Source organism: Melanotaenia boesemani, chromosome 22, assembly GCF_017639745.1.
Source record: "Melanotaenia boesemani isolate fMelBoe1 chromosome 22, fMelBoe1.pri, whole genome shotgun sequence".
Lineage (NCBI taxonomy): Eukaryota > Metazoa > Chordata > Actinopteri > Atheriniformes > Melanotaeniidae > Melanotaenia > Melanotaenia boesemani.
The window spans coordinates 5,554,476-5,580,394 of NC_055703.1; the positions used below are offsets into that span (position 1 = coordinate 5,554,476).

The 25,919-nt window shown below is 38.1% G+C and overlaps 3 protein-coding genes and 1 non-coding gene across 5 annotated transcripts; 1 reads left to right on the forward strand and 3 right to left on the reverse strand.

The window, feature by feature from the left end:
- The first annotated feature begins 6,475 nt into the window (after window positions 1-6,475).
- trnas-gcu lies at window positions 6,476-6,557 on the forward strand. The gene has a single exon. It is a non-coding gene; the product is annotated as a tRNA-Ser (tRNA).
- Window positions 6,558-6,952: 395 nt separating this feature from the next.
- LOC121633883 (protein FAM177A1) lies at window positions 6,953-8,262 on the reverse strand. The gene is made up of 5 exons (XM_041976186.1): window positions 8,001-8,262; window positions 7,630-7,794; window positions 7,493-7,547; window positions 7,303-7,397; window positions 6,953-7,218 (listed from the first exon to the last, which is right to left on the reverse strand). Exons 1-5 carry the CDS (start codon window positions 8,016-8,018, stop codon window positions 7,024-7,026), a joined length of 528 nt encoding a protein of 175 aa, XP_041832120.1. The 5' UTR covers window positions 8,019-8,262; the 3' UTR covers window positions 6,953-7,023.
- A 767-nt stretch (window positions 8,263-9,029) lies between these two features.
- On the reverse strand, window positions 9,030-20,699 carry brox (BRO1 domain and CAAX motif containing). 2 transcript variants are annotated; one of them, XM_041975379.1, is made up of 13 exons: window positions 20,587-20,699; window positions 19,974-20,107; window positions 19,643-19,749; window positions 19,202-19,298; window positions 18,816-18,911; window positions 18,628-18,700; window positions 17,394-17,499; window positions 16,223-16,312; window positions 16,005-16,090; window positions 15,843-15,924; window positions 15,320-15,470; window positions 13,895-14,054; window positions 9,030-11,075 (listed from the first exon to the last, which is right to left on the reverse strand). In XM_041975379.1, the coding sequence occupies exons 2-13, from the start codon at window positions 20,072-20,074 to the stop codon at window positions 10,992-10,994; spliced, it is 1,233 nt and encodes a 410-aa protein (XP_041831313.1). In that variant the 5' UTR covers window positions 20,075-20,107; window positions 20,587-20,699; the 3' UTR covers window positions 9,030-10,991. The 2 variants fall into 2 exon arrangements, with proteins under 2 accessions (XP_041831313.1, XP_041831314.1); XM_041975380.1 differs by lacking the exon at window positions 20,587-20,699 and having other exon boundaries at window positions 19,978-20,086.
- A 481-nt stretch (window positions 20,700-21,180) lies between these two features.
- On the reverse strand, window positions 21,181-24,493 carry LOC121633401 (alpha-1,6-mannosyl-glycoprotein 2-beta-N-acetylglucosaminyltransferase). Its single transcript, XM_041975378.1, has 2 exons — window positions 24,415-24,493; window positions 21,181-24,299 (listed from the first exon to the last, which is right to left on the reverse strand). Exon 2 carries the CDS (start codon window positions 24,059-24,061, stop codon window positions 22,811-22,813), a length of 1,251 nt encoding a protein of 416 aa, XP_041831312.1. The 5' UTR covers window positions 24,062-24,299; window positions 24,415-24,493; the 3' UTR covers window positions 21,181-22,810.
- Between the last annotated feature and the right edge of the window lie 1,426 nt (window positions 24,494-25,919).

Genomic DNA, 25,919 nt, shown 5'->3' on the forward strand with positions numbered 1-25,919 from the left:
TAATAAAATAAATGAATGTCATTGATGTTTTTTTTGAAGTTCGATTTTGCATATCTGGATTATTAAGTTATATATTGTATAGTAATAAGTGTTGCTTGTTCCATATTCAATGTTAAAGCAAGTCTTGTTTGGGTCCATATTAAAAGGTTCATTTGTTCAATGCTGGCCCGCGACTTTGTTCAAGTTTTACATTTTGGCCCTCTGTGCATTTGAGTTTGACACCCCTGCTCTAGATTATGCTCTGAAATAAGGTCTACACATAAATTAAACACATCTTCATCACATGGAAAGTCTTTGAATACACAATTTTCCAAGCAGGCTTCAACCTTATTCAGATCTATACCATGCAGATAGTCTCTGGCTCCATACAGTTGAGGTACTGAATGCATGATAGATGGGCTGCCATAGCCATGAGGGCTTCTTGAGTCGTGTACTGGGCGTATCCTGTGGTTATTCCATGCTAAAACAACCTCATTTAGATTCTCCTAGAAGGCAAGAAAAATTCAAATTTAATGTATACAAAAAGTAAAAAAGTTTAAATAAAATATGCATGCAAATGCAAAACTAACATAGGAACATAGATAACATTGTTTAAAAAATGTTGGCAAATACTGTAAATGAATGCAGACAGCAATGCAAAGCTGTTTAGGGTGCTAAATGAACCACATGATAACAAGAAAGGCAACTGTTTATTCCTTCAACAACCACTGAAGAACTGTAGTTTATTTTTTATTGCAGCAATGTTCATGTGAATTGTTCCGTTATGTTGATGTTACAAATCAAATACCCTATTTTGGAGACTATAAAACCAAGAAAAGGGTCTGTATTAGTGAAATTCTTATTAAGTTTTGAGGGAAATTTTTTAAAGGCCTTTTATTGTGTTGCAATTAAAAAAGGATAATATAATTAATTCATTTTATAGGAATACAGAAGAAATTCTGAAAATTGACTAAAAAATTACTTTGACTCAGTTTATAAAAGGCAGCTTTGACATTTTGTGTTTTAACTAATGTAATGTAATGTTTTTGTTAATTATTTTATTGAAATCCATGAAATAACCAGAAAGGCCCTGGGTGAACTCACTTGGAATGGCCCAACGTGGAATACAATGCTGATCTAGTATTAACTTGGTGAATTCATTAATACTTTAAAGAAATGTACAATCTCAAAAATTCTGCTGTGATTTTAATGATTGGAGCAACTTCACTGTAAGTCAATTAATCAAGCAGTTAAGCTCACCTGTATTATGTGAAGAAAACAGAACTGGACCAGTGCTTTGTCCAAGAAGGTGTCAGAGAAGTATCCATCTACTTTCAGTTTGTCAAACAGGTCCATCCAAAACTGGATACATTCACTTCGAAGGGTCAGCCGCCATCTTTCAATTCGCTGATTTCCAGTACTTGGACCAAGGGTTACACTGTCTGTTTCAGGTTGATTATCTGAAAAATGCAAAAATCTTTGCATGTCGGCCACATGAACATTTTCTGTCCCGAAATCCAGTCTTAATCTTTGAGGGCAACCCTCGACTTTAATCACTGCATCCATGAAGTAGCCAGCAATGATTCTTGGATCATTATTTGTTTTGTATGCCTCAAGCCATATAAGACTCCTAGAAAAACCATCAATACAACCATTAATTCCAATTCCAAATGGCTTAAGCTTGTCGTAGCCATCAATATGCCAAATGTAGTTGGGACCACGGCTATGATAAACTCGCCTCTGCAATCGATTTCTTGATCTCAGGTCAACCCCTTCACCATCTAGTAGACGTTGCAGAACCCGAACTGTTTCCCTATCTGTTACCAAACCATTCATCCAACATTTTTGGTGCATCCACCTATATCCATGACACTGTCCAGAGGTTTGAAGTTGCTGTTGAATGAAATCTGCCACTTCAGCCACATCAGTCTTGTTCTTCCTGCGCCAAAGTGTCTTATTTCTCAGAATCCTTTCCAGAGTCCTTTTGCTGAGAACAATCCCATGCATTTCAGCCAGCAAAGCAAGGATTTCATCATTAGTTAAACCAAGTCTGAAATACTCCTCAATGTGTTCACAATCCATTAAAAAGTGTAAAAGGCAGTTTTCATGCACAGAATTGAACTATTCAAACACTAGCACTGTTTCTGTCTCATCCCCAGATATGAAAACAGGCAACAAGTCTTCTTTATATCCCGTTATGACTTTTTATCTCATAATAATGACTTTGTATCTCATTATTATGACTTTTTATCTAATAATAATGACTTTGTATCTTATAATTATGACTTTTTATCTCATAATTATGACTTTTTATCTCATAATAATGACTTTTTATCTCATAATTATGAGTTTTTTATTTCATTATTATGACTTTTTATCTCACAATAATGACTTTTTATCTCATAATAATGACTTTGTATCTCATAATTATGACTTTTTTATCTCATTATTATGACTTTTTATCGCATAATAATGACTTTTATCCCATAATTATGAGTTTTTATCTCATAATTATGACTTTTATCCCATAATTATGAGTTTTTATCTCATAATTATGACTTTTTATCCCATAATTATGAGTTTTTATCTCATAATTATGACTTTTTATCCCATAATTATGACTTTTATCTCATAATTATGAGATTCTCTTTGAGATCTTTTTTATTTCAAGTGGCGGAAATGGGCTTCCATAGTTTCCTGGACTGTTCTTTGGAGGATTTAATCATCTCTTGAAGATGTTAAATAATCTTTGGTGAGCGCTTTGCTTTACCGTAGTCTTCTGAGCCATTTCCAACTCCTTCTTCAGCTCTTTATTTTCACAGCGTAACGAGAAACATCTTTCTACCGTATCATTATATTCCTTATGTGTCTTGTTATTGTAATAACTAGCATCAACATAATCTTTTTCGTGCCTCCAGTGCTTTATTTCATTTTTGTGCGCTGTGTGGATCCGGTCTATACGATCTCTTGTTTGCTTTATCACTTCTGTGAAATGCTGAGACACTTCTGCGTATTCTGAAACGTCAGCTCTGTTTAAGCATTTCGCCACTAACTGACCGAATGCTTTAGGAAATTTCTTTGGATTACCGTAAACATTGCGGCATTGCTGCACATCTCGTTGGAAAATCAGGGCTTTGTGAGACATACTGTCCATGGCAGCTGTGAAGTCTTTAACTTTGGTCTGACGGACGCGTTCAGTTGACTTCAGACGTTCATTTTTCTCAGTGAGATCTGAATTAATATTCAATAAATATTTGATCGCTTCCACCATTGATTTATTTTGATCATCCAAAGTTTTCTTTCTCAAGTTTTTGCACGTTATTGTCACAGAGCGGAAAGCCCTGATATACCAGCTGTAGGTCCGAGAGGGAGTACTCTATAGGAAAGAACATGCAACAGATATCCCACCAATAAATGTTTATTATAGTTCTTTATAAAAATAAGGTAAAAGAGAAATGAAAAAATGTAGAAGCCAGGCCTCAGTCAAGTCCAAGTAATGGGGTGGCCCTCTACTGGCAGCTCCTATATGTGACCGGGTCCCTCCGATCCTGTACCAAGGGGGGGAAAGGAATCCGTGAGTCCAGTGAGTAATATTTTAACTGATCTTCTATCGTATGGCACGAGAGGCCACCAGAGGAAGACAGAAAGGAGCACTTAGCTGAGAGGAGGGGGGTTGTTGGACTCTCCCCCTCCACGGCTCCACCTGCGCGTCTCTCTCAGTCTCTCTGCTGCTCCTCTATGGCAAGCCAAAGTGGTCAAAATTCGCCACTTTATTGGCGCGTTTGTAATTTAACGGCGTTAAATACGCCGTTTTGTGGCAAAAACGGCGTTAAAAGCGTCGTTTTATGTGGCAAAAACGGCGTAAAATACGCCGTTTCTTAAAGCTTCGGTAAACGCCGAAAAATACGACGTTTTGGGGGGTCACTAAACGCCGCTTTTTGCGGCGTTCAATGAACGCACCGTAAAAGCGCCGTTTTGTCGCACTTTAACGCGCGTTAAAAACGGCGTTTTGTGCAACTAAAACGCGCGTAAAAAGCGCCGTTTTGTTGTATTATAATTATCCCAGCCCCTTTTTGTACAGCCAGTAAAATTGAACCGTGATCATCCAACCAGTAACAGCAACCCATGACTGAGCCTGTGTGTCCCTGTTGACAGTGTAATGAAAGGCAGGAACAGTCATTTTCTCTAGTCTATTATCAGCCCTGGATTGTTAACACCACCACCAGCAGCAGGTGGTGTATGTATGGATATACATAGATGCTTGTACATAGAACACCAGTTACTGTGGTATATAGTTTTCATTCTATTGCATTTGTATTTAATATTTGTATTTTTTTATTTTTTTTAATCTGCTTTTCTCCCTCTTTTTTTTCTGTAGTTGAGTTATAGTAGCACACAAATTTACCTGTTGTGGGATTAATAAGGTTTTATCTTTTATGCTGTTCTTCTTTAAGTTCAATATACTATAGTAAATATAGTAGAAAATACACTTTATTATCTATAATATTAAATATAGACGTTATTAATTTAGTCTGTCTCATTGCAATCAATAGGTTGGTGCTCAGTGTGGTTTCAGACAATAATGTATGTATGTCGACATCTGTGAAGAAAGAATTCTCTTTCTTTCTTTCTTTCTTTTTATTCAGAAAAGATAAAAACAGATTTGATCTATATCTGAATCTATATCCTGGTAGTGCAGGATATAGATTGTGTGCTATAAACTGTTGTGCCACATTTAACAACGATCAGCTATACAAAAGAAAACAACTCATGAGGTACACGATAACATGCATTTGCAATATCTATTATAAATAATAAGACACATAAAACAGTTAACACTTTTATTACAACTGTATAAAATGACTAACACAGTCACTATACCAGTTGCACAAACACTCCTTCCCTCATGCCTTCCCACTGAGTAGACTACTATCATTACAGATTGGTTTACTTAAGTTACACCACAATTCAGTTACCTAAACAAATGTTACCTAATAACCCTCCTTGTTATTTATATGAACAACAGAAAATAAATATTCACTCGGATGGTAGATTACGTATCGTTTATTGAACACGTATTCCAAGTTGAGATAGGGATGACAGATGTGAGGTGTCAACGCTGTCCTTCTGATACATCAGACTCCCACAGCCAGCAGATGGAGCTCTTTGGTTTGGTGAAATGATTCAGAACACTAAGCCATTTTCAAGCATTTGGGTCAAAGTTAGCTCGATGATTCATGAGGCCTCGGTTTCAACATCCCTACTTCCCACACACTACTCACGTCTGAAGCCCTGCCACACTCTTTTCTCTCTCCTCATCACACACACCTGTGACTAATTATGTCTAATGGCAGGGCTGCGACACACACACACACACTCACACAAGCAGTCTTGTCACCCCTGTGACATTATCTTCTGTTCTTTTTTTTAGTTCTTTATCAGCTGCGTTTTGCATTTTGAGAAAATCTATTATATGTAAATGTTGTTCATCTGCTTTCAGAGATTTCATCTTTCGTTCCACGAGCTTTATTTCTTTAACCAAATCTGCGTTTTTACTTCTTAATGAATTCGCTAGTATTGTAAGATCATTCCTCTTCAGAATTTTATATTCCTTTACCAGCTGTTCTATCATCTCAGTCTGTTCAGAGTTTTTATTTACCAGGAATTTTAAGTCGTCATTCTGTTCATTTATCCTTCCTTTCAGTTCCTTTGTGTTTCCAGACCTTGAATCTTTTTTTCAGCTTCACTGGCATTTGATTTAAATTTCTGTTTCTCCAAGATATTTCTTAATTTCTTTTTTTCCTCTGCCAGTGAGTTTGAGGAGAATTCCTCTAATCTTCTGTACTTTTCCTTTTCCAAGCTGATTTCTGCTTCCAGGCGTAACGCCGTTTGTTTGTGTTTTGATTTAGTCACAGTTTCTTTCAAATCATCTTGACTTTGATTTAATTGATCTTTCAATTTGATTCTCTCAGAATCAGTGTTTTGAAATTTCTTGAGTAAAGAATTGTTTTTATCTTTTCCCTTTTAACTCATTTATTCTTGTTATATCCTGTTTTTAGTGAACTACAGCATTTACCAGCGTTTATATTGCAAAAAGATGGATAAAATCATGTTGCTACATAAAAAACATGCATGATCACACTGGCTGCTGTTATGGACAGAATAGTGAATATTCGTTTGTTCCTGGGGTTTGACCCACTAAATGCTGTTGCTGGTGAAGAAATAAATGGGAATATCGTCGTTATCATACACGTTTTCACATGTCTTTTAGCTTTTATGAAAAAGGAGTGTTTGGGAAACCTCAGTGTTACGTGCTTTACCAGCATGTCAGCCTGTGTCAGTTAGGTAGCTATGTACCTGCAACAACTAGGCTAACGTCCCGAAATAATATGGAGTTACTGTACAGTCATTTATACGTAAATGTACACACAAGAGTAGCGTCATAGCCGCTTTGTTGTGTATTAAAAGTGACCACAAGGAGGTGCTGTGCATGTCGGACGAGGTGGCCGAGTGGTTAAGGCGATGGACTGCTAATCCATTGTGCTCTGCACGCGTGGGTTCGAATCCCATCCTCGTCGGATTCAAATAACATTTTTGTTGTTAAACTGTGAAGAACTATAGTTAATTATAGCAGAGAATATAACCGTGATATTATTTAACGTTCCCAATGAAAACATGTTATAAGCCAGTGGTTTAGCAGCATTTACAAACATTCTTAGACATTAATCTTACTTTATGGAAAGAGTAATGTAGACAAAGTTCTAACATTGATAGAATGTTTACATTAATTGACTGTCGTCTATTAATGTAATAGATTAACATTTTATTGTGAATATTTACTGGTGTACTAAATGTACTGATATCATTCATTGAACATGTTTTTCATCACATCACAAAATCTTCCAGACTATTTTTCTCCATATGTAGCTTTTTTTTTTTTTTTTTTTTGTAACATGCATGTACTACACAAACATAAAAGCAGCATACTTTATTTCACTGTACATTATTGGGTTTTCACATTCTCTTGCTGCATCTCCTTTAGTTTTATTTTAAGTTGTTCTCATCTTCTTGATACCCTCTGTTGAGACAGCCTTTTTGTCTGTCCATGTGCCCCTCATCACAGCTCTTCTTGGGGTCAGAAGGACAGTTTTTATGTTCAGTTGCTCCATAAAGCCTCCTGCCCAGTGAAGGAGAGAAGTGCATTGTCTCCGCTTCTCCCTTTATGTGATCATCTGTTGTCTGTGAGAGCATTAAGAGAAATACAGGAAGTGAAATACTTGGCACTGCCATTTGTTTGTTTTGTGTTTCTGAAGTAAAGATTACCTTGTGTTCCCGACGATGCAGATCTATGGCATACTGGTACTTGGCTGAATTAAGTCCAAGAGCACCAGCTAGTCTCTCTCCGAGGAAATCACAAGCTAATTTTGGAAACAAAGGACATAAAAATACCATGCCACTTTCTCTAACAGTAAAAATGAATCATTAGGAAGTTGTCCTTTATCATATTACGTACCCAGCAGTGACATCCTCCCAACTAGAGTGGCCACATTCTTAAATGACAATCTTGTCTGAGATAAGAAAAACAAAAACAACACATGACCTGAAAGCCACTTTACTAACATGAGTTTTCTCTTTTGAACAGCTTCGCACCTTCTCTGCAGGTTCTTCAAAGGGGGTTGTGTTTGTTGTTTGCCCCTCTTCTTCCTCATCCTCACTGTCTTCCACCTCCAAAGTTTCACCACTAGAGAAATGGATGATCTTCTTTTGTTTGGGCAAAGGAGAACCTCCAAACTCTGTTTCATGGATATCTGGTGTCTGAGAGATGGCATTTATACATTAAACTCCCATTTGTAGTCTCCCACCTGGCAGAAGATCTAAGTCTGTCTCAAAGATTTTGTAATACTTACTGCAACTAAATAAAAAAAAATGTTGAAAACAAAAACAAACAGCTGTTAAAAGTTAACTGAGCACAAGCTAAGCTAACAGCTCTATTTGTCTTGCTTAATTATTACAACACTTACTTCCTGGTTGCTGTTCATTCTTCAGGTAATGTCACTCTTTCCTCTTTCTTTATGACTTCAGTACAATCATGGAGCATGTGTCATGGCAGAGTTGTTCCGTACGTCCATCTACGCTTACTGCTTTTGAAGAAAAACGACAAGACGGGACCAGTCTTGAAACCCAAGATGTCAAATACAGCTGTGTACACTTTAATCAGAGGCAAGAAGTCAAGAGGGCCGTCACTTCCATTCTTTGGCTCGAGGGGCTGGACTTGGTTGAGGTGGTGTGTAGAATGTCAGAGTTTACTACCAGCTCTGGATGTTTAGTGTGACCAGGAAGATTCAGCTTGGATTTGTCCTTTAGGAAATCAGTTGTCATATAAAATAATACCTGGACACATAAGCAAATAAAATTATTATTATTATAATTTATGTCACTAACTAGGGGGGAAAAATACCCTTTTTTTATTTTAATGATCTCATTCATCCAGAAAAACCTTTTTTTTATATTTTTTACTATGAAGTGTATTAAAAGCCATAGTGCTAGAATAGACTGGGTGGGTTGGTGTGAGGTAAGTGTTATTTTGTAGGGATTTTTTTTGTTTTGTTGATTTTTTTTAATATATATTTTTTTTCTTATGAAGATTCAAAGATTCTCAGTAAAAATTAAATCATTTCTGTCAGATTTTCTTTTAAATTGTTTTAATTCAGAAAATGTTTTTTGTCTAATTTAATTCTGAAAAAAAATTGTAACTGTTCATTGTTTTTAATTATCTAAATAATTCAGTAACCCCCCCACCCCCAAGACATGATCTTGTTCATCCAGAAAAACTGATACTATTTATGTAATATAAAAACCAAAACGTTTTTAATTTAAATTTATTCCATTATTCAGAGAAATAAAATTGATTAAAATGATGAAAAAATTAATCTTTCACACGTCCGTGATATTGCAGTGCCTACTTTACTCATAACTGAATATAAGCGTGCCTTATGGATCTACAACTTAACACTGTGTTGAGCTCTACAAAAATAATGCATGAAATAAGCAACTTTTGTAATGTTTTAATACCATATGAATAACATTTTACATGAAGGACACCATTAGAGGAGGAAGGAGCAACAAGGACACACACCGTTATATTTCGCCCTTCTGATAAACAGTTGCCTAAAAAGGATAAAGAATCAGCGTTGGTCAGATTTACTTAGTGCTTCAAAAACAAAATCCACTGCTCCAAGTGTAATCACCTACAAGTCAGTCAAACCAACTTATATTTATGCATAACTTCATATAAAGTGCAGATGTTACAGTAAGGACTTCAGTGAGTTCAGCAGCTGTCTGCTTTTACCTACTTTAAGACTGCATTAGGTAAGCAAAAGTACACATGGGTTAAGTTAGTACATGTAAGCAATATATTACAGTTTATACAAGTTTCCAGAGACTTGACCATTTATAGCTTGACAGCTTTTTTTAAATTTTGCATTTATTCAAATGTGGGAAAGATCTGAATGTACAAGCTTTTCAGGATGATCTAAAACTATTTCAGTCCTTCAGGAAAACACACACACACACGTATAGTACATACGTGCATTATCTGCGGACAGCAGCAACCGGAAAGCTTACAAGACTTTGCATTGTACGGGTTTGTGCCTACTCTGAAGAACCCACTGAAAATTCAAATCAACACAGCCAGCAACATTTGGGTTACACAACACTTTATACCATCTTATGTGCATTAAAATCTCTAAATATAACAGAAATTCTTTTATCTCCCAAATGCGCTGAAGTTGTTGAAGAAGGATTCAGCCCTATCCAATATTTAAGTTTCTTTAAATGAAAGAAGTAGTAAACAGCTACATTATGTAATGTACAAAAAAAGGATAAGAATAAATGTAATTGATCTAAATAATGATTGTAAACTGCTAGAGCCACAACAAACCACATTCACCAGCAGTAATCACACCCAGTCCAGGCTGTCTGTCCACTGAGAATGTGCATTCCCATCAATAATCAAAGTATTTTGATGGAGATTTAAACAAATCTCAGCTAGAGATGCATTCAAGCAATCTGACACAATTTTAATAATTAACAGACTGATTAACTAATTTACTTAAATGTAGTGTCAAATATTCAACATTGATGTCTGTACTTATGTCTTTATTTTCTGGTCATTTTAGGGGGTCTAAGTGCTTTTTATTTGCGTGCATATTCTGAAGCCACTTCCAGCATATTTACAAAGTCAGGTAAATTTATTTGAGTCATAGAAAAAATCAGGAAAATCCTCTGAATGAACAGAGAAGTTAAAAACCAGAAGCATGCAAGGAACATTGCAGCCAAAGGCACCACTGATAAAACTGTCACCATAAGGCTTATTTATCATCGCAACCTATTAGCAGCCCTATGACCTGACATCATTACTAACTCAGACCTGCTAGAACTAATTTTTCCCTTTTACTTTAAATTTAGCTGTTGGAAATGGTGATGTTTTAGTGGCTCAGGCTCCGGTTGTCTTACTAAATAATTAGTCTGGTATGGAGGGATCGTCATCTTTCACAGCTTGAAGCTCAGGATGCAGCAGCAGTGCCCTGGAAAAAAATGGTCTCAGAGGGAAGTTTTCTTGGTAGTTAGACCCTAAATATTGCAAATGTGTTTATTGTAGATCTTAAATGAAAACATTTTTGCACGATCTTATTTCTTTTAAAAACATGCCATTTTAAGCACATAGGTTGGTTTTCTTTCGCAAAGAAATGGGATAATTGAAAATGCCGACAAGCAGACAGTAAAAGAGGAGGAGCATCCTGTGTGTACAACACTACCAGTGACAGGCTTCAAATGAGTCAAATGCACATCAGGAATAATAATAATGTCTCACATCCAAATACAATGAACGTGTTTCAGCATGAATGTAAAACACTATGGATTGACACCTGCAGAAGTAATAATAATAGGTGCAGTCATTCTAACTGATAGTACTGGAGCATGAGGCTGGAAAAAAGTGATGTGTGGACAGTTTAGGAGATTACACAGCCTGTGTCTTTCTGAGGCTTCAAATCTGGCTCCTTCACCGGCTTCACCTCCTCATCCTTCGGTTTGGCCTGGTGGTAAAAGACAATTAGACAAAATTTAGTTTAACATCACAAGCATGAGCTGCTGTACAAGAAAAGTTATGAAAACCACATATTGAAATTTTTAAGTTATAAAGGGTAGTAAAAGAGATATGGAACAAAACATAGCCTGGATGACGAAGCTCTACGTCCCTAAAGGTGAGCTCAGAGAAAGCTCATTTTCACATCTTGAATTCGTGATCTCACTCTTATGGTCACAACCTACAGCTTGTGACCAGTTCAGGGCTGAAATGAAGATCAACTGGTGAATGGACAGTTTCACCTCTGGCTGAATTTCTCTTTAACACCTCAGAGCAGACACTGCCCCAATTCACCTTTCAATCTCCCCCTCTTGTCAACAAGACCCCGGGAAACTTGGGGCCTGATCTACTAAAGGTTTGCATGTATAAAAACATGAGCCAAGTTGATAGCACACACAAAAACCTGTTGCACCAAGGACTGCATTTGTTAAACAGACTAAAAAATGCACACAATCCATTTAGAGCGTTTTCCCTTGATGAACATGCAATATGGGCGTCTCTGCCAGAAAGCGCAAAATATTGGGAAGCGCACATGCAAATACATCAACGTAGCACACACAATGTGATTTAACAAACATCAAACTTGTTACAGTGGCTAGTTTTGTGTCTATATTTTGCATGTCTGAAAGGCAGGTACTAACTGGTACAACTTTATGCTGAAATGGCTGCACATATTGTTGCAAGGAGGAGGCAATACCTCAAAGGCAACAGAGAGATCTTTTCTGATTGTGTAAATAACTTTGATATGCCAGAGGGAAAGTTTATTGAAATATATGGCTGTGTTAATGTGTTGAATACTATGTTATACAGGATGGGCTGTTGCTGCTGCACTCTGGGTCTGCTGGCATTGAGAGCCCTCACCACCGCCTGCACCCCATCTTCCATCCCTTTCTTAAAGGGCATTAATGACCATCATCAGCCCAGATCTAGCACTGACCAGCTGCCAAGTGTGCACTGCAATGCGCCCCATCAGCTCACATAGCACGCACCTTGATAATAATAATAAAAGGTGCCACAGGAGTTTGTTTGATCAATATGTCTTGGGCTGAAAGTTTTATTTAGTCAATAAAGACTTGTTTTGTCAAATACCTTGCTCCCAGCAAGGGGGCTCCACCAGTTGCTAAATATTGGTCAGAGGCATCTCTTGTGCCAGCTCATCTTTCTTATTTGCCGAGGTTTTATTACAAGCAATTTGCTTTGGTACTTTCGTCTTATATTTTGTCACCTCCTCTTAACCTCATCCGGTGTTTTAGTGGTTTTGCCAACTGCATTTACTGTTTAGCAAATACTCTTCCAGGTTGAAGTCATTCAGGAGATGTTTAGATTTCTTTGCTGGAGCTTAGCTATACTTTTATTTGCCTCGTTCACTAATATCTGAATCTCCATCAGGTCAAATTTAATTTTTGTTTGCGACCTTCCTCTGCTTCTAAACTCTCCATGGCGAAGCCATAACACAGCAAAATCCTCATTTAAATACTGTTGTTTGCGCCTTTTAATTGCACCAACATTCTTAGTTGTTCAACTGAAAATCATAAACAAACAACACATGCAATCTGTTTGTGTGCGCATGCAGTTTTGCGCTGTTTATCAGGGATTTTAGTAAATCAGGGCCTTAAACTCATAGACTTGAGACAGCAATTAAATCCCAAGCTTGAGTAGGAAATCCATTCCTTCCTGACTAAAATGCTAATTATCATCCCAGCTGCACACCACCCTAGTATCTGTTGGAGGTGTGCCCTCATCATATGATTGCACCAAATACCCCCCACCCCTTAGATGTGTCTCAAAATTCTATCCATAAATGTTATAAACAGAACCTGTAACAAAGCTTTAGCAGCCTTAGCAGAGTTCAACATCTACTATAAAGTCTGACTTACTGCCAGCCATCCACACCAAGCTCTCACTCTCGGTTCACAGGGATCAGTTGGTTTGAAAAAAGGGACATGACGCTCTATACTCTCTAAGCATGGCATAAAGGTCCATTTATGCTCCCTTATACACGCGTAAACAGGTACATCCATATAAACGTCAATGCTCACATACTTTCATGAATCCTTTAGTTTGGCATGGTTGTCAGGAAATATAGCCACCAGGGCACGGTGCAGAATTCAGAGCTCACCTCCGAGTTTCTACATCAGCTTTAGTCAATAGTAAACATGGTAACAATAAAGGAGATGATGATATATTCTCAGTGTCAGAGCATAGTGATGGAGGTGGTCTTTGTGTAGCCATTAATTAAACCGTAGTTTCTTCTTCTTTGTACCTTTCGCTATAATAGTCAACACTGCCCCTGTGGTTTTTGGTGGTAATTTGCACGATCATGGTTTTTGGGGCAAGGGCCGAATCCGACTTGCCCTCCAATATCCCAGTGAGGGTAAGAGAGCTGGTCCTGTGCTCCACAACCAGCACAAGAATTGTGCTGCTTCTCCTACAAGTCAATCACACTGTCTAATAAGTACAAATATGTAGTAAAGCGATCTTTTCAACTATATCAATCCAACACTGGAAGTTTAACACAATCATAGCAACAAGACATGAACCTCATTTGATGTCCTCCTTCTACAACTCACAATTATTGAGTGAACATCTTGGCTGTCTCTGTTACCTTTGACAGTATGTCAGAATGAAGCTGAATGCCATCACTTTTACAAGCATTAATGTCTGAAAGGGGCTTTAAAGCCCTCTACCTGAGGAACAGATGTTACTGATGATTGTAAAACCATGTCTGTTAATAATTTAATTATTTAGCATAATGTCACCCAGTCATACCTTGTCATTTTTGGCCCCCTTGGTCAGATCAAAGGTGGCGTAGACCTCAGCGGTGCACTGCTCGCTGAGAGACGGCAGCTCGAAGGTGACTGGCTCAGCCAGGCCGTAGCTCGCCTTCAGCTCCAGCTGGGGCGCCTCAGCTGGGACTTTATGGAAGTATCTGAGAAATATGTTTGTGAGTTTAAATTAGCAAAGAAAGTCAAAATAGAAAGCAGTGCATTTAGACATCAAGACATGATGAAGAAAACTAGCTGAAGCTCAAACTCAGCATCAGAATGCGGAAGAAAGGGGATTTAAGTGACATGTTGATGTCAGAGGAGAATGGGCAGACTGGTTGGAGATGATAGAAACACAACAGGAACTCAAACACTGGTTCCAAGATATACAGAACAGCATCTCTGAACACACAATACATCCAACCTTGAAGCAGGTGGGCTACAGCAGCAGAAGACCACACCGGGTGCCTCCTGTCAGCTACGAACAAGGAAACTGATGGATCCATCCTGTCTTGTATAAACAGTTCAGACTGCTGGTGACCTGGGAATGCCACCATTCCCAGGAAAATGTTCCCCACGGCATTGACATTTTCTTGGCCCACTTTGTGCCCCCTAGTACCAACGTGGCCTGGTTTAACCACCACAGCCTACCTGAGTATTGTTGCTGACCATGTCCATCCTTTTATGACCACAGTGGAGCATCTTCTGATGCTACTTCCAGCAGGATAATGCACCATGACACAAAACTTAGATCATCTCCAAATGCTTTCTAGAACATGACAATGACTTCACTGGACTCCAACGGCCTCCACAGCCACCAGATCTCAATCCATCAGAGCAGCTTTGGGATGTGGTGGAACGGGAGATTCTCATCATGGATGCAGCCGACAAACCTGCAGCAACTGTGTGATGCTGTCACGTCAATATGGAGAAAACCTCTGAGGAAGGTTTCCAACACTTTGCTGAATCTATGACACCAAGAATTAAGACAGTTCTGAAGGATAAAAGGGGCCTGATGCCATGGTTGGTGAGTGTTTATGGGTCACAAAAGCAAGACGATATTTACTGCTCATTGTGGCCAAAAATCATGAGTCACATGACTCAGTGGTGTTTGCAGATGCTGAGAAGTTAACAGATCTTTCTTTTTGGCTTGCTTGATACAAAATAAAAAAAACATCTGTGCAACAACTGCCTCATTTTTAGCATTTGGTTTAGAAAAATATTCTGATGGAACTGATGGTTCTTCTATGTCTGCACTGTAAATATTTATTTTAAAATATGACAGCGTTTTTAACTCGAGAAACATGTTGTCATCAAACGGCAACAGACTGCTCTTCATCTGACATTGTGTGTGTGTGTGTGTGTGTGTGTGTGTGTGTGTGTGTGTGTGTGTGTGTGTGTGTGTGTGTGTGTGCTCTGACTGACTCACATAAAGCCATTCTCTCTCTGGCACTTTTCCAGCGTGTTTTTAATGAGGCCGCCCAGTTTAATGAAGAACAGCTGCTCCGAGGGTTTGGCCGTGGTTCCCGGGCCTTTGGTCTGACGGTACTCTTTACACAGCGCTTCAGCACGGGAGTAACCTAAACAGTGATGTCTTTGTTGTTAATATTACAGATATGCAGGGAGTATGGGAGGGAAAGCTAGCAAAAGACTCAACTCTTCATTTGCATGATAAGATGCACCCAAAAACACAGCAGTAACACGCACACAGGAAACATCTGGGTGATAACCTACAAACATTCATCATGCTTTAGCAACATGAGATAATCCATCTTTGTATCACAATCAACAGAGTTTGCTTAACATTAACATTTGCTTAGCTTTGCAAAAAAAACTTAATACTTACACTTAAAAGGAAGCAAATACACTCATACATGAAGCAGTTAAAAACAACAGCCAGGCACAACAGATAAAAAAAGCAACCATTATCTCCAAGACATGCACATACGTACACTTTTCTGCCTCCTGCAGGGATCTTATAGCCTCGCCACACTTATCACTCGCCAGCAGAGTCTGTCCATGGTAGCAGTACGCCTGCAAACAGAACCAGTGGAATATTTGTACGAAGAGAAGCAGTACTCTTTCAAAGCAACTCCGCAAACAGACGAACTTACATAAGCCATGTAAAAGTGCTGCTTCAGCTGAAGATACTTCCTCCACTTGCTGCTGCACTCTGGCTCTAAAGTGTTCAGAGTGTGATCTGCAGAGATGGAAATACTGAGCTTTAATGGATTGGGGTAAAATGTGGATATTGATGCCAAAAAGAACAAAACATGAGAATTTACTCTATGTTTACAGAAAAATGAAAAAGCACACATTTAATAACACAGACCAGCTTTTTGATAGAAGTTTGCCGTCTCATATGCCAAAGCTGCAATAATTGAGGCATTGTGCTTCAGTTCAATGGCTCTGGCAATCGTCACTGGGGGGAGGATAAATAAATAAATTAAAGACATATTAATAGACTTTGTTAATGGTGGGGATCAGTGATTGTTACCAACGTTTATCATCCCTATAAGTATCTACTTCCAGTGGACTCTGATATCTCTTACTGATTGTCTAATATAGAAACTCTGGTTTCTGGTTAAAAAAAATAAAAATACATAGCTAGTTTTCCAACCATCCAGTTCATCCTTAAAAATTCCTTAAACAAAACAGACAAAATTCATTTGAGAGTAGAGATAGGACTGATCAATATCCGGCTCCAATATTGAAGTGACTGACAGATCAGACCCCAATCCACCTCACCGATCCACAGAGGGACCACTTGTGATCTCGTTAAGAGACGACCTACATCAGGGAAATCAGTTCCGCACTGAATACCGTTTCATAAGGATCCAGACAGAAAGAGATCATGGATGCAGTTGTGTTGCACATCTCTATGCAAGATATGAAGCTGTTAATATAGTAGAAAAGTTATATTTACTATATTTACATTTTAATATGTTTTTAAGAAAGAAAAGGGAAGAAAAGTCTGTTCAGAAATCAGATTTGGTTTGAAAAAAAATCTGAAATTTTATTTTTAGGCCTTTTTGCTCAGCCCTACTATCTAGTGTCCCCAGATCACTCACATGCATCCTGCTTCCCCTTTAACGCATTCTCTTAGATTTTAAATATTTATAAAGGAGTTGTTACTGCTAAATTTTTAAGTTTTAATCTAGATTATGAAGCAGCTACAGACATTGTCAATTTACTTTAGAAAGTGATATCGGATTGGAACCCAAAAATGTGGATTGGTGCATCTCTACTTGTAGCACGAAGAAGGTATTACTTTACACTACTCATACATCACAGAACCATTAACTTAGTACATTATTATTGCCTATTACAAAAAGCTGGAGAAGCTAAACTGTCATCGTTTAAAGGTACAGTGTGTTTGATCTGTAACTGCTTAAAACAATTTAACATAATTAATATATCAATCACATTACACATATATAACAATATGAAAATGCCTCAGCTTTATCTGTTCTGGTGGTATTTGTTTGTGATTGTGCTGCTACCTTCTTGTGCCTCTGCTTGAGACTGGATGATATAAGCATCAATTACTCTGGGCTCCAGGTCTCTTCCCTTTTCAGCCGGAGTGATGAGACGAGGGATGTGGACCTCCTGTGAAACAGATACCAAAACAAAAAAGATGAACAGGTTGATGATTTATTTGATAATTCTTTTCTTTTGGACTAATTTGCATCAAACTAAATAAAGAGACTGTGGTGTGTGTGAGTTTGAATAGGGTTTGTTAAAAAAAAAACTGCAAACATTGGCATATTGGTAGAACTTTGTATGGTGTATAAAACTAGAATAAAAACAGAATGCAATGATTTGAAAATCCCATAAACCAACATTTTATTCAGAATAGAGCACAAACATAATAAAAATGTTAAAATGAGACATTTATTATTTAATTAAAATATCAAATCTTTAAACAACAGCCTATAAAACACCTGGAACTGAGAAACAAGCCGCTGAACTTGAGGAGAGTAATGTCCTTTTCTGGTCCGATATTAGATTCTAGGTGAGTTGTGTTTCCTGATGCCGTTTGTGTTTTCTGTAGCTGAAAGTCCCGGACTGCAGGCAGGCCAGGTCAGCACGTTAACTTTTCACCTACAAAGCCAGGCTCTTTTAATAGATACAGGATGTAGTTTAGCATCGTCTTGACAATGAAAGAGAAGTCTAGATGGGACAAAAATGTGGCTCTCAAACCTGTATAAATGGCATTAATGGCTTCTTCTTTGCATTGTAGAGCGTAAACCTGCAGTTGTGGATAGTACGTTGAGTTGTGTTCACAGAAAATAATTTCTGGAAATGTTACAGAGGCCATGCTGTGATTTTCATGAAGAAATCATCACTATTTTTAAGTCAGATTACAGACATCCTAAATTTATTTCCATCCATTCCCCTTGCACACAGAGATACATACCAATAGTGTTGAAATCGTTTTATGATATTATGTACTAGATAAAAGAATATATGTAGTTTTCACAATTTCATTTTATGGAAATTTATTCTGAAATTGCTCCACAATTTATAGATATGTAGATATAGCCATTTGCAGATTGTTCAGTTAGTGGAAATATGAATAAAATGTTGATTTATGGAAATTGCTAATTTTTGTATTCAGTTTAATTTACATTTTTTACAACATCCCAAATCCTTTGTTGTATAATAAAGACTAAAAGTGAACCCATAATTGTAGTTTCCACTGTTTTAAGTCATTGGTCTGTTCATCTACTTCACCTTTAGGTTTTTGAATATTCCCGCAGCAACCTTCAAGCTTCTGTGAACATCTTTGGCTTCAGCCTCTGTTATGCTATTAAATAGGCAACAACAACTGTCAGTAGTTGGCAACTGGTTCAAACTATCAGAGAACAGTTGTAAAATACATGAATGAATATAATGATATAATGAGTAACAAAAGCTCTTACTTTTCCTTCCCAGCGAGTCTTGAGGCAAACTTGGTGTACCAGATGGCAACGTTGAAGGCCATGGAGACCAGCTCAAAGACTGCATCCTGCTGGGCACTAGGAGGACAGCAAAGAGACAAAGTGCTGTTATTAAAAACAGAATTTACATATCTGACTGTTAGTACCCCAATTTTTTATTTGTAAAAAATAAACAACTGTATTTTTAAGTATTTATAGAGGTCTACACAGAGATCCACTCTGCTCTAAGTTCGTTATGGACATGTCAGAGTTCTCAAATCTGCTTACACCTGCTTTCAACAGCTGCAGTGTTTTGTTTACACATATAAGGTCCTTCCACCTACTATTGTCACACCTGCCCAGAAAAGTATATTTATCTCACATCTTACCTTGGTGTGTTTCCTTGTAAAGTGTCAGTCCACTTGAAGTTTTGGATGAACCTCATTTTGTTCTCCTGTGTAGTGCCATCCAGAGAAACAATAAAGCCTGTTTGCAGTTCACAAAAAAAAACAAAAAACAAAAACAAAAACAAAGAAAAAAAACAAGCAGCTAGTTAGATGCAAAGCAAAAAAAAAGTAAATAAATAAAGTAAATGTTAATATTGATTCAAAGTGTTATAAGTTATACAAAGTGAATTTAGCTCTTTTAATTTTTGGCATTACTTTTGCAATTATTGTGGTTTATTATGTTTTTTTTTAAATAAAATCTAAATGGAATTAAAAATGCTAAGCCATCTGCAGGCAAATACATAGGCTCAGAAATGTAAGCTCTCATTAGACTCAAAATAATATATGAGCTGACATAAATGTTAAATGTGTATGTAAGCCTGCCTTGCAGAAGAGAGAAGTATGCATCGGTGGCATTCTTCATGATCTCTGGGTTGCAGGTGATATCAGTGAACATCTCCAGCAGCCTTGCCCGGGTTGTCCTCAGATTACTAAATACATCAAACAGCTGTCAGCTGATGTTTTGTGTCAAGTGGATTTCATATGAACATGTTTTTTGCCAGAAATTTTGGATTATATAACTATTAAACAATAGCGTGACAATGATACATGATCAGTACATGGTAAGGATAAATAAAAGCAATACATTAACTCTGGCTGAGATCACAGTTGATTGGCATAAAACTGCTTTCTATTAAGTAAATATAATACACACTTGCATATCTTGTTGGCAGCGGGGCTCCCTGCCACTCCGTAGAAATTAAAGGACACAGGTGCTGTAGCCTTTAGTGGGTTTCTGTGAAACCAATGTGCCATCCTGCGTATTTGGACACACCTATAGTAGGGAAGCTAAACGATATGTTATGACAATAGGTTAATACGTTTTAACGGTGATACGTCTGATATGGAGTTTTCTAAGCCAGACCTCCCAAATAACACGTTTATAGGGTCAATTTAATTTTCTAAGCAAGCGACGTTAGCTAGCAAATGTGTGATTCTGGCTAACGTCATTTCATCAGTTCGGGGGTTACAATTAGCCGTGTTAGCACTGTGGGGAAAAAACATTAAGCGCCTATAAAAGCTGCAATTAATATAGAAGATATTAAAACACTCAAAGTTTTACTTAAATCGGTTATGGGTTGTGTCTTATTTAGTATTTATCTAATATGAAGAAGACAAGTGTCCATTACGTAAGCCGCAGAGAGCAACAGCTAACACTGGCTATATGTATATAAACATGACTACTTTACACGAAGAGACAATTGGCTATTCGTTCGAGTAAACAAATGAGTTAAATGTTTAAATGTACTCTACATTTAACTTGTTACCTGTCGAAGCGGTGCTATAGGTTTGCGGTTTAATAGTCAGGAAACTCTGAGACTGACAACAACTTACTTCCGGAAATAAACACGGTAGACCAGCGTGACCAATGAATAAGGACGCTTCAATCACCTGACGTCCGTCAGAGTCATTCGTCATAAATCTTATTTTGCTTTGGGGAATATGTAAGAAAAAGAAAAAGACATTTACATTTCTTTTTTGAAGAGCTTATAGAGCAACCACATGTATTCCTCTTGGGATGATCATTTTATCTTGTTATTTTTGTCTTTATTTTTTAGGTAAATCCATTTTCCTACCATTACCTAAAAATCCCTGTATTTTGTTTTGTAACAACTATAATTAAAGATTAATTGCACAGTGCTCTGTTAGAGTTAGTGAATTATTAGTTACTGCTGAAGGAAATATTGATTCATGATTGGGTAAGAAACAGAGTCATTAAAATCTGCTACAAAATTAATATGAGATATATTTTGTCTAACAATGTTCTCTATATCTCCAGGGGGTATTCTACATTTTCAAACTTTGTTCTTGACAAAACACTGCAAGTTAAAAATTCTACAGTCATTTAGCAGATGCTTTTATCCAAAGAAAATAAAAATCTTTTATTTTCCCATTTGGCAAACAGAGTGAACAATGTACAGCTACTTCAAGTGATTATCAGAGAAAAAACAGTGAAAAAAATATTAGTCTCATTCTCAGGAATCAAAACCACTCACATAGTCAATTTCACCAGACAAGGTTCTTTTTGTAGTTTACAAACCACTACATTATATATTGGGTCACCTTTGCAATGTTCAATAAGTTTATGTACTTAAAAAAAAAGAAAAAAAAAAAAATATATATATATATATATATATATATATAAATTAGAACTTAATACATGATCACAATTTAATTTTGTCAAGGAATAACATTATAAGGCACATCAAAGTACATTTGATCAGGTTAAACCTCTTTTTGGGGGGGTCAAAACACACGCAGCAAGAATAATGCCACATTGAAAATAATTTAACTTGACTACAATGGGAAGATTCTAATAAAATTAGCATTCACACAATCAGAAAACAGTAATTAGAACTGATCTGAGTCCCCAGTATTGCAATATGTATAAGTACTCAGTTAATGTCAGTGCATGTTTAAAAACAAGTTCAGGCAAAAAGGCACTTCTGGTCAGCTTGAAGTCAGATAAATCACATGTTATTTCCATTGCTGTTCACTTCAGCAAGTTCGAGATAGAAGGAACTATTTCCTTCATTTTTTTCTAAAAGAAAAAATGCCTTTATTATTTTATTCTGCCCTTATATGGATGCTGCATCCCAAAAGAATTTTTTCCAACAAAGGTGCAAATATAGAAAAGCAGCATCACAGATAACCCTGATGTGTGCAAGATAAAAGAAAAAAAGTCTTGGTTCCAAAAGGTCAGTTGTTTGCCTATCAGAAAGCATAGTCACAGTCACAACCCAGCAGAGGAAGAAGAGGGGGAGGGGGGATTATCAAATCAAGATCAAGCCAGCTCCTGGTTTTGCAACCAGGGATCAATAGGACAGGGAGGAGACTGGCCAAATGAGTTCAACCAGACAGCATTACAACAATCAAGAAAAAAAAGTAAAGAAAAAAAATCCCCTTTGCCCAACACAGAAAATTAACTTTACATTCTCAAACACAATTTCCAAGAAGTACACAAAACCCAATGTTGATTAAACCTACCAGTTACATGTGCCTTTGTGTTATCCCACTTAAAACTGTACCATCATAAGCCCACATTAAAAAATAAAAGAAAAAAACTATATAAAAGGCATTAGCACACCACACACAAACACACCAGAGTTGTTGAACGAATAAACATCAGCCATGTGAAGTGAATTCTGTCACATATATTTGCAAACAAAACTGCAGATTCTCAAGCGTGCATGTACCTCTATGGTTTAGTCCTGCTTCACATTGCTGTGCAAAATGTTTTGGTTAAGGAGACACCCAGAGACAAACAAAATCTGGTGACATGAACTGAAACAGCTTGAGCTCATCATAAAAAAGTCTTTGGCACCAATGCAGCTTTGGTGAATCAAAAACGTTTCAGCTACGTTCAATGAACAACAGCTTTGGATTTAATTTGGTCCTGTTGCTTGGAAGACCCATAACAGCCTCCATAACCCTGAAGAGTTGTTTTAAAAATGGCACATCACTCAACATTTTAACCAAAAGAGGCACAGTTTAAAGACGTTTGACATAGTTATTGCATAGAGTGTGATCCCGAACGTCTCCCCATCCTCCATTTTTCATGTGTGCTTTGTGCTCCGCTGCCTCTGCACTCCTGAGGACAAGTGATGGAGGAAAGAGACTATCCTTGGCCATCTTGAGGTTGTCCTCAACCTTCTGCAAGGCCCATTCTGGTCTGCAGTTCTCCTTCTGATGTAGACCACAGTCCCCTGTGTGCAAAACCCTGGAGCCCTCTGCTACCAGCACTTTGAGGGGCTTTGAGATGCAGGTTCCTGAGAGGTGCTGCAGTGTCCAGTCCCAGTTGTAGTCGTCATAGGTGCAGAACTGATTGCTGCAGCCCGCCAGCTTGTAATACACTTCCCTGGAGATAGCCATGCCTATGTTGTGTTTAGTGGACATCCATCCAGTGGTCAACACCTTACTGGACATGCTGTTAAAATCTGTCAGGCCATTGTGGTTACCCACAGCCAGCATATCACAGTCTGGGCAGTTTTCCTTCTTGAACTCCATCAACAATTTATAAAAATGGAAAAAGTCTGGTAAGATGTAGTTGTCCTCCTCCAGAAAGATCACAAAGCCACTGTAGCCCTGTATCACCTGCACTCTTTCCCACACAAAGTGCAACTTCCACCACCAGTGGTGTTTGGTTTGGGTGATGAAGGCCTCCCTGTAATGTCCGTACGAGTCAGGGTGCTCTGCATTAAGGCATCCTGTTTTCAGAGCGTTGTCCTTGGATATGTCTCGAGGGCAGTCTCGTGGATCCTGCCCAGGAAACTCTCTGGGATACAGCTGAGTGCTGAAGGGGAAATAAATCTGCAGTACCTTGCAGAAAGTGATTCCTTGCACAATTGTGTTTATTTCCTCTGAAAAATAGTCATGACTAAAGATTAGGAGGAAGCTGTGGACCTCAGCAGCTCTCTCCAATGACTTAATGAGCAGCCTGAGGTATTCAGGCCTGTTGTGAACCTGCACAACCACCACCAGCCGAGGCTCCCCTGGGAACTTATCTGCATTTTGAACACACTGCTTATAATTGGCGCTGTAAACAGACTGAACCAGTTCTGACAGGGAACCAAAGTTAAACTTCAGCATGTCACTAGAGTGATTATCCCGAACATCCTGACTAGTTCCCCTCGTGTCTTTATCAGTAACCAGTAACAGACGTGTTGAAAAAAACAGAGTCACAACTACAAAAGATGCTCCCAAGAGCGCGAGCAGATTCCTTTTCAGCAACCGAAACCTCATTTTCTGTCAGTAAAAAGCAGACTTTGCAGCACAACAGATATGGCTTGCATTCACCTTATCGCGCGCGTCTGCTTGCTTGCTTTTTTCCTGTGTGCAACTCTTCTTTTAAGCGCTCCAACGCAGCGTGACGCTCAGCATTCGTTTCTTGACGGCGTTTCTTCCTCTACCACGACTGTCTTTCCTCTAGAAAACAAAGTCATTTTCCAAACTGGGGCTCCGGGCCGCGTGTTAGTGGCTCCTGGGGAGAAACAAGTTAAACAAAACAAAGTGAATACCGAGAAGCGATACGAGCTGCGGGTGCAATTCTGGGAGTTTATTAAAAAAAAAAAAAAAGAAAGCCAAATCTAACCTACCCGAGCGAATGTAATGTGTCAACACTTTCATACCAGGAAGAGGATGATAGGGCTGTGATGCAAGTCATTGACTGCTGACGTGTACAACCCAGCCAACGGCGGCAGAGACCGAGCTCGTGCTCAACGAATCATTGTCCAACCTATGCTCGTAACACGAGAAGGAAATGTAAATAGCAGCCAGTGGGACAAACTTACAGAAAGTGACTGCCTTTTACAGCGGTTACATTTGACCAGATGTTTTGCTTTTCTCTTGTCCTTATTGTCTTACCTGTAGCTACACAGTTAAATATAACATTTCTTAAAGTTTTAAAGCAAGCCACTAGGAACTGAGTCAGTCAGACATGGATTCCGCCTGAAACATTCACCTGTTGCACATTATCAGCGCAGGTTTGGTTGGTTTAACGCATAACAAAAGCATGTGAGGTGTACTGCCTGAAACTGTAAGACTGGAAAACCTGATACCCCTGATAAGAGGACATTTCACAACAGAACATGGAACTGGAGATGCTGGGGCTTGTATCAGATACTGGGCCAGTATCTGGACTAAGAATGGTTGTATTATTTGTTCAGTTTTGCATCATGCAAAGTTGCATTGACCCTGTTAGCAAAAGTCAACGGGTTTGTTTATATTTCAAAAGGCATGTTTTTTACGTTTTATCTGTGAAAACTGCTAATGATACCACAGTTTGGTGGTCATTGGTCATTTGGTCATTATGGTGTGTGGAGTGTGTAATTCAGCCAACTGGAAAAGTGGAAGGCAAAGGAAGTAGCATGGCTAAAAGTTGTCATAATCTGGAAGCCTGGATGCCTCTCATTTGATCCATCAGCTGTTCATAGAAACCTGATCAGATATGGAAGAGTGGCTGTCAAGAAACCAAAAGATCGAGGAGTGCCAAATTACACAAGATCTGAACTGAAAATCAAATGCAAAACCAGATTAGTAACTTCTGGGTCAAACCCTTTTAGGTAAAGTACAGGATTAGATAGAGTTGACCATCTAGAGATTCTGTTGTGGTTGTGAGCTGCATTTCAGTCAGTCATGTTGGAGAGCTTGTCTAAATTAATGGAATTGTGAATGCAGAATGTCAGATTTTGACAGGCAAATTCTTCATTTTTTTTATTTTTACCCACAATTTTGATTCCAAGCACACTGAAAATGCAACTAAAGCATGCTGGGATCAGTTATGGATTGTCTGCCCAGAGTCCTGACAGAGAATGGAATAAAAGGCAGCCAACATCCAAAGAAGAGCTTTGGAAAGTCCTTCAGCAAGAACTGCTCGAATAGAATACTTTTCAGAGGGTTCAGGCAATGATTACACATAAACTACACATAATCTTTCAAGCTCTTGAAGCGACCAGCATCTCATTTAGGGACCATCAACAAATGACAGGCTTTGCGTGAAGCAGAAATTCTCATAAAGGACCATGTCTGCTTTTATTATATACTGATGCTTTTTAAAATGGAAAAAGGGGAACTGATAGAGCCACACAGAACTGATTGTATA

Bases quoted from the DNA above. Each gene is read 5' to 3' on its own strand.
- LOC121633401 (XM_041975378.1), bottom strand. From the start codon at position 24,061: ATGAGGTTTCGGTTGCTGAAAAGGAATCTGCTCGCGCTCTTGGGAGCA.
- LOC121633883 (XM_041976186.1), bottom strand. The intron at 7,548-7,629 runs GTGCGAAGCTGT...TTCTTATCTCAG, and splicing joins TTGAAGAACCTGCAGAGAAG to ACAAGATTGTCATTTAAGAA. The intron at 7,398-7,492 runs GTACGTAATATG...TTCCAAAATTAG, and splicing joins TGGGAGGATGTCACTGCTGG to CTTGTGATTTCCTCGGAGAG.
- brox (XM_041975379.1), bottom strand. From the start codon at position 20,074: ATGGCACATTGGTTTCACAGAAACCCACTAAAGGCTACAGCACCTGTG. The intron at 16,091-16,222 runs GTCTGTGTTATT...CCATCTCTGCAG, and splicing joins AAACTTCTATCAAAAAGCTG to ATCACACTCTGAACACTTTA. The intron at 14,055-15,319 runs GTGAGTCAGTCA...CATATTTCTCAG, and splicing joins CAGAGAGAGAATGGCTTTAT to ATACTTCCATAAAGTCCCAG.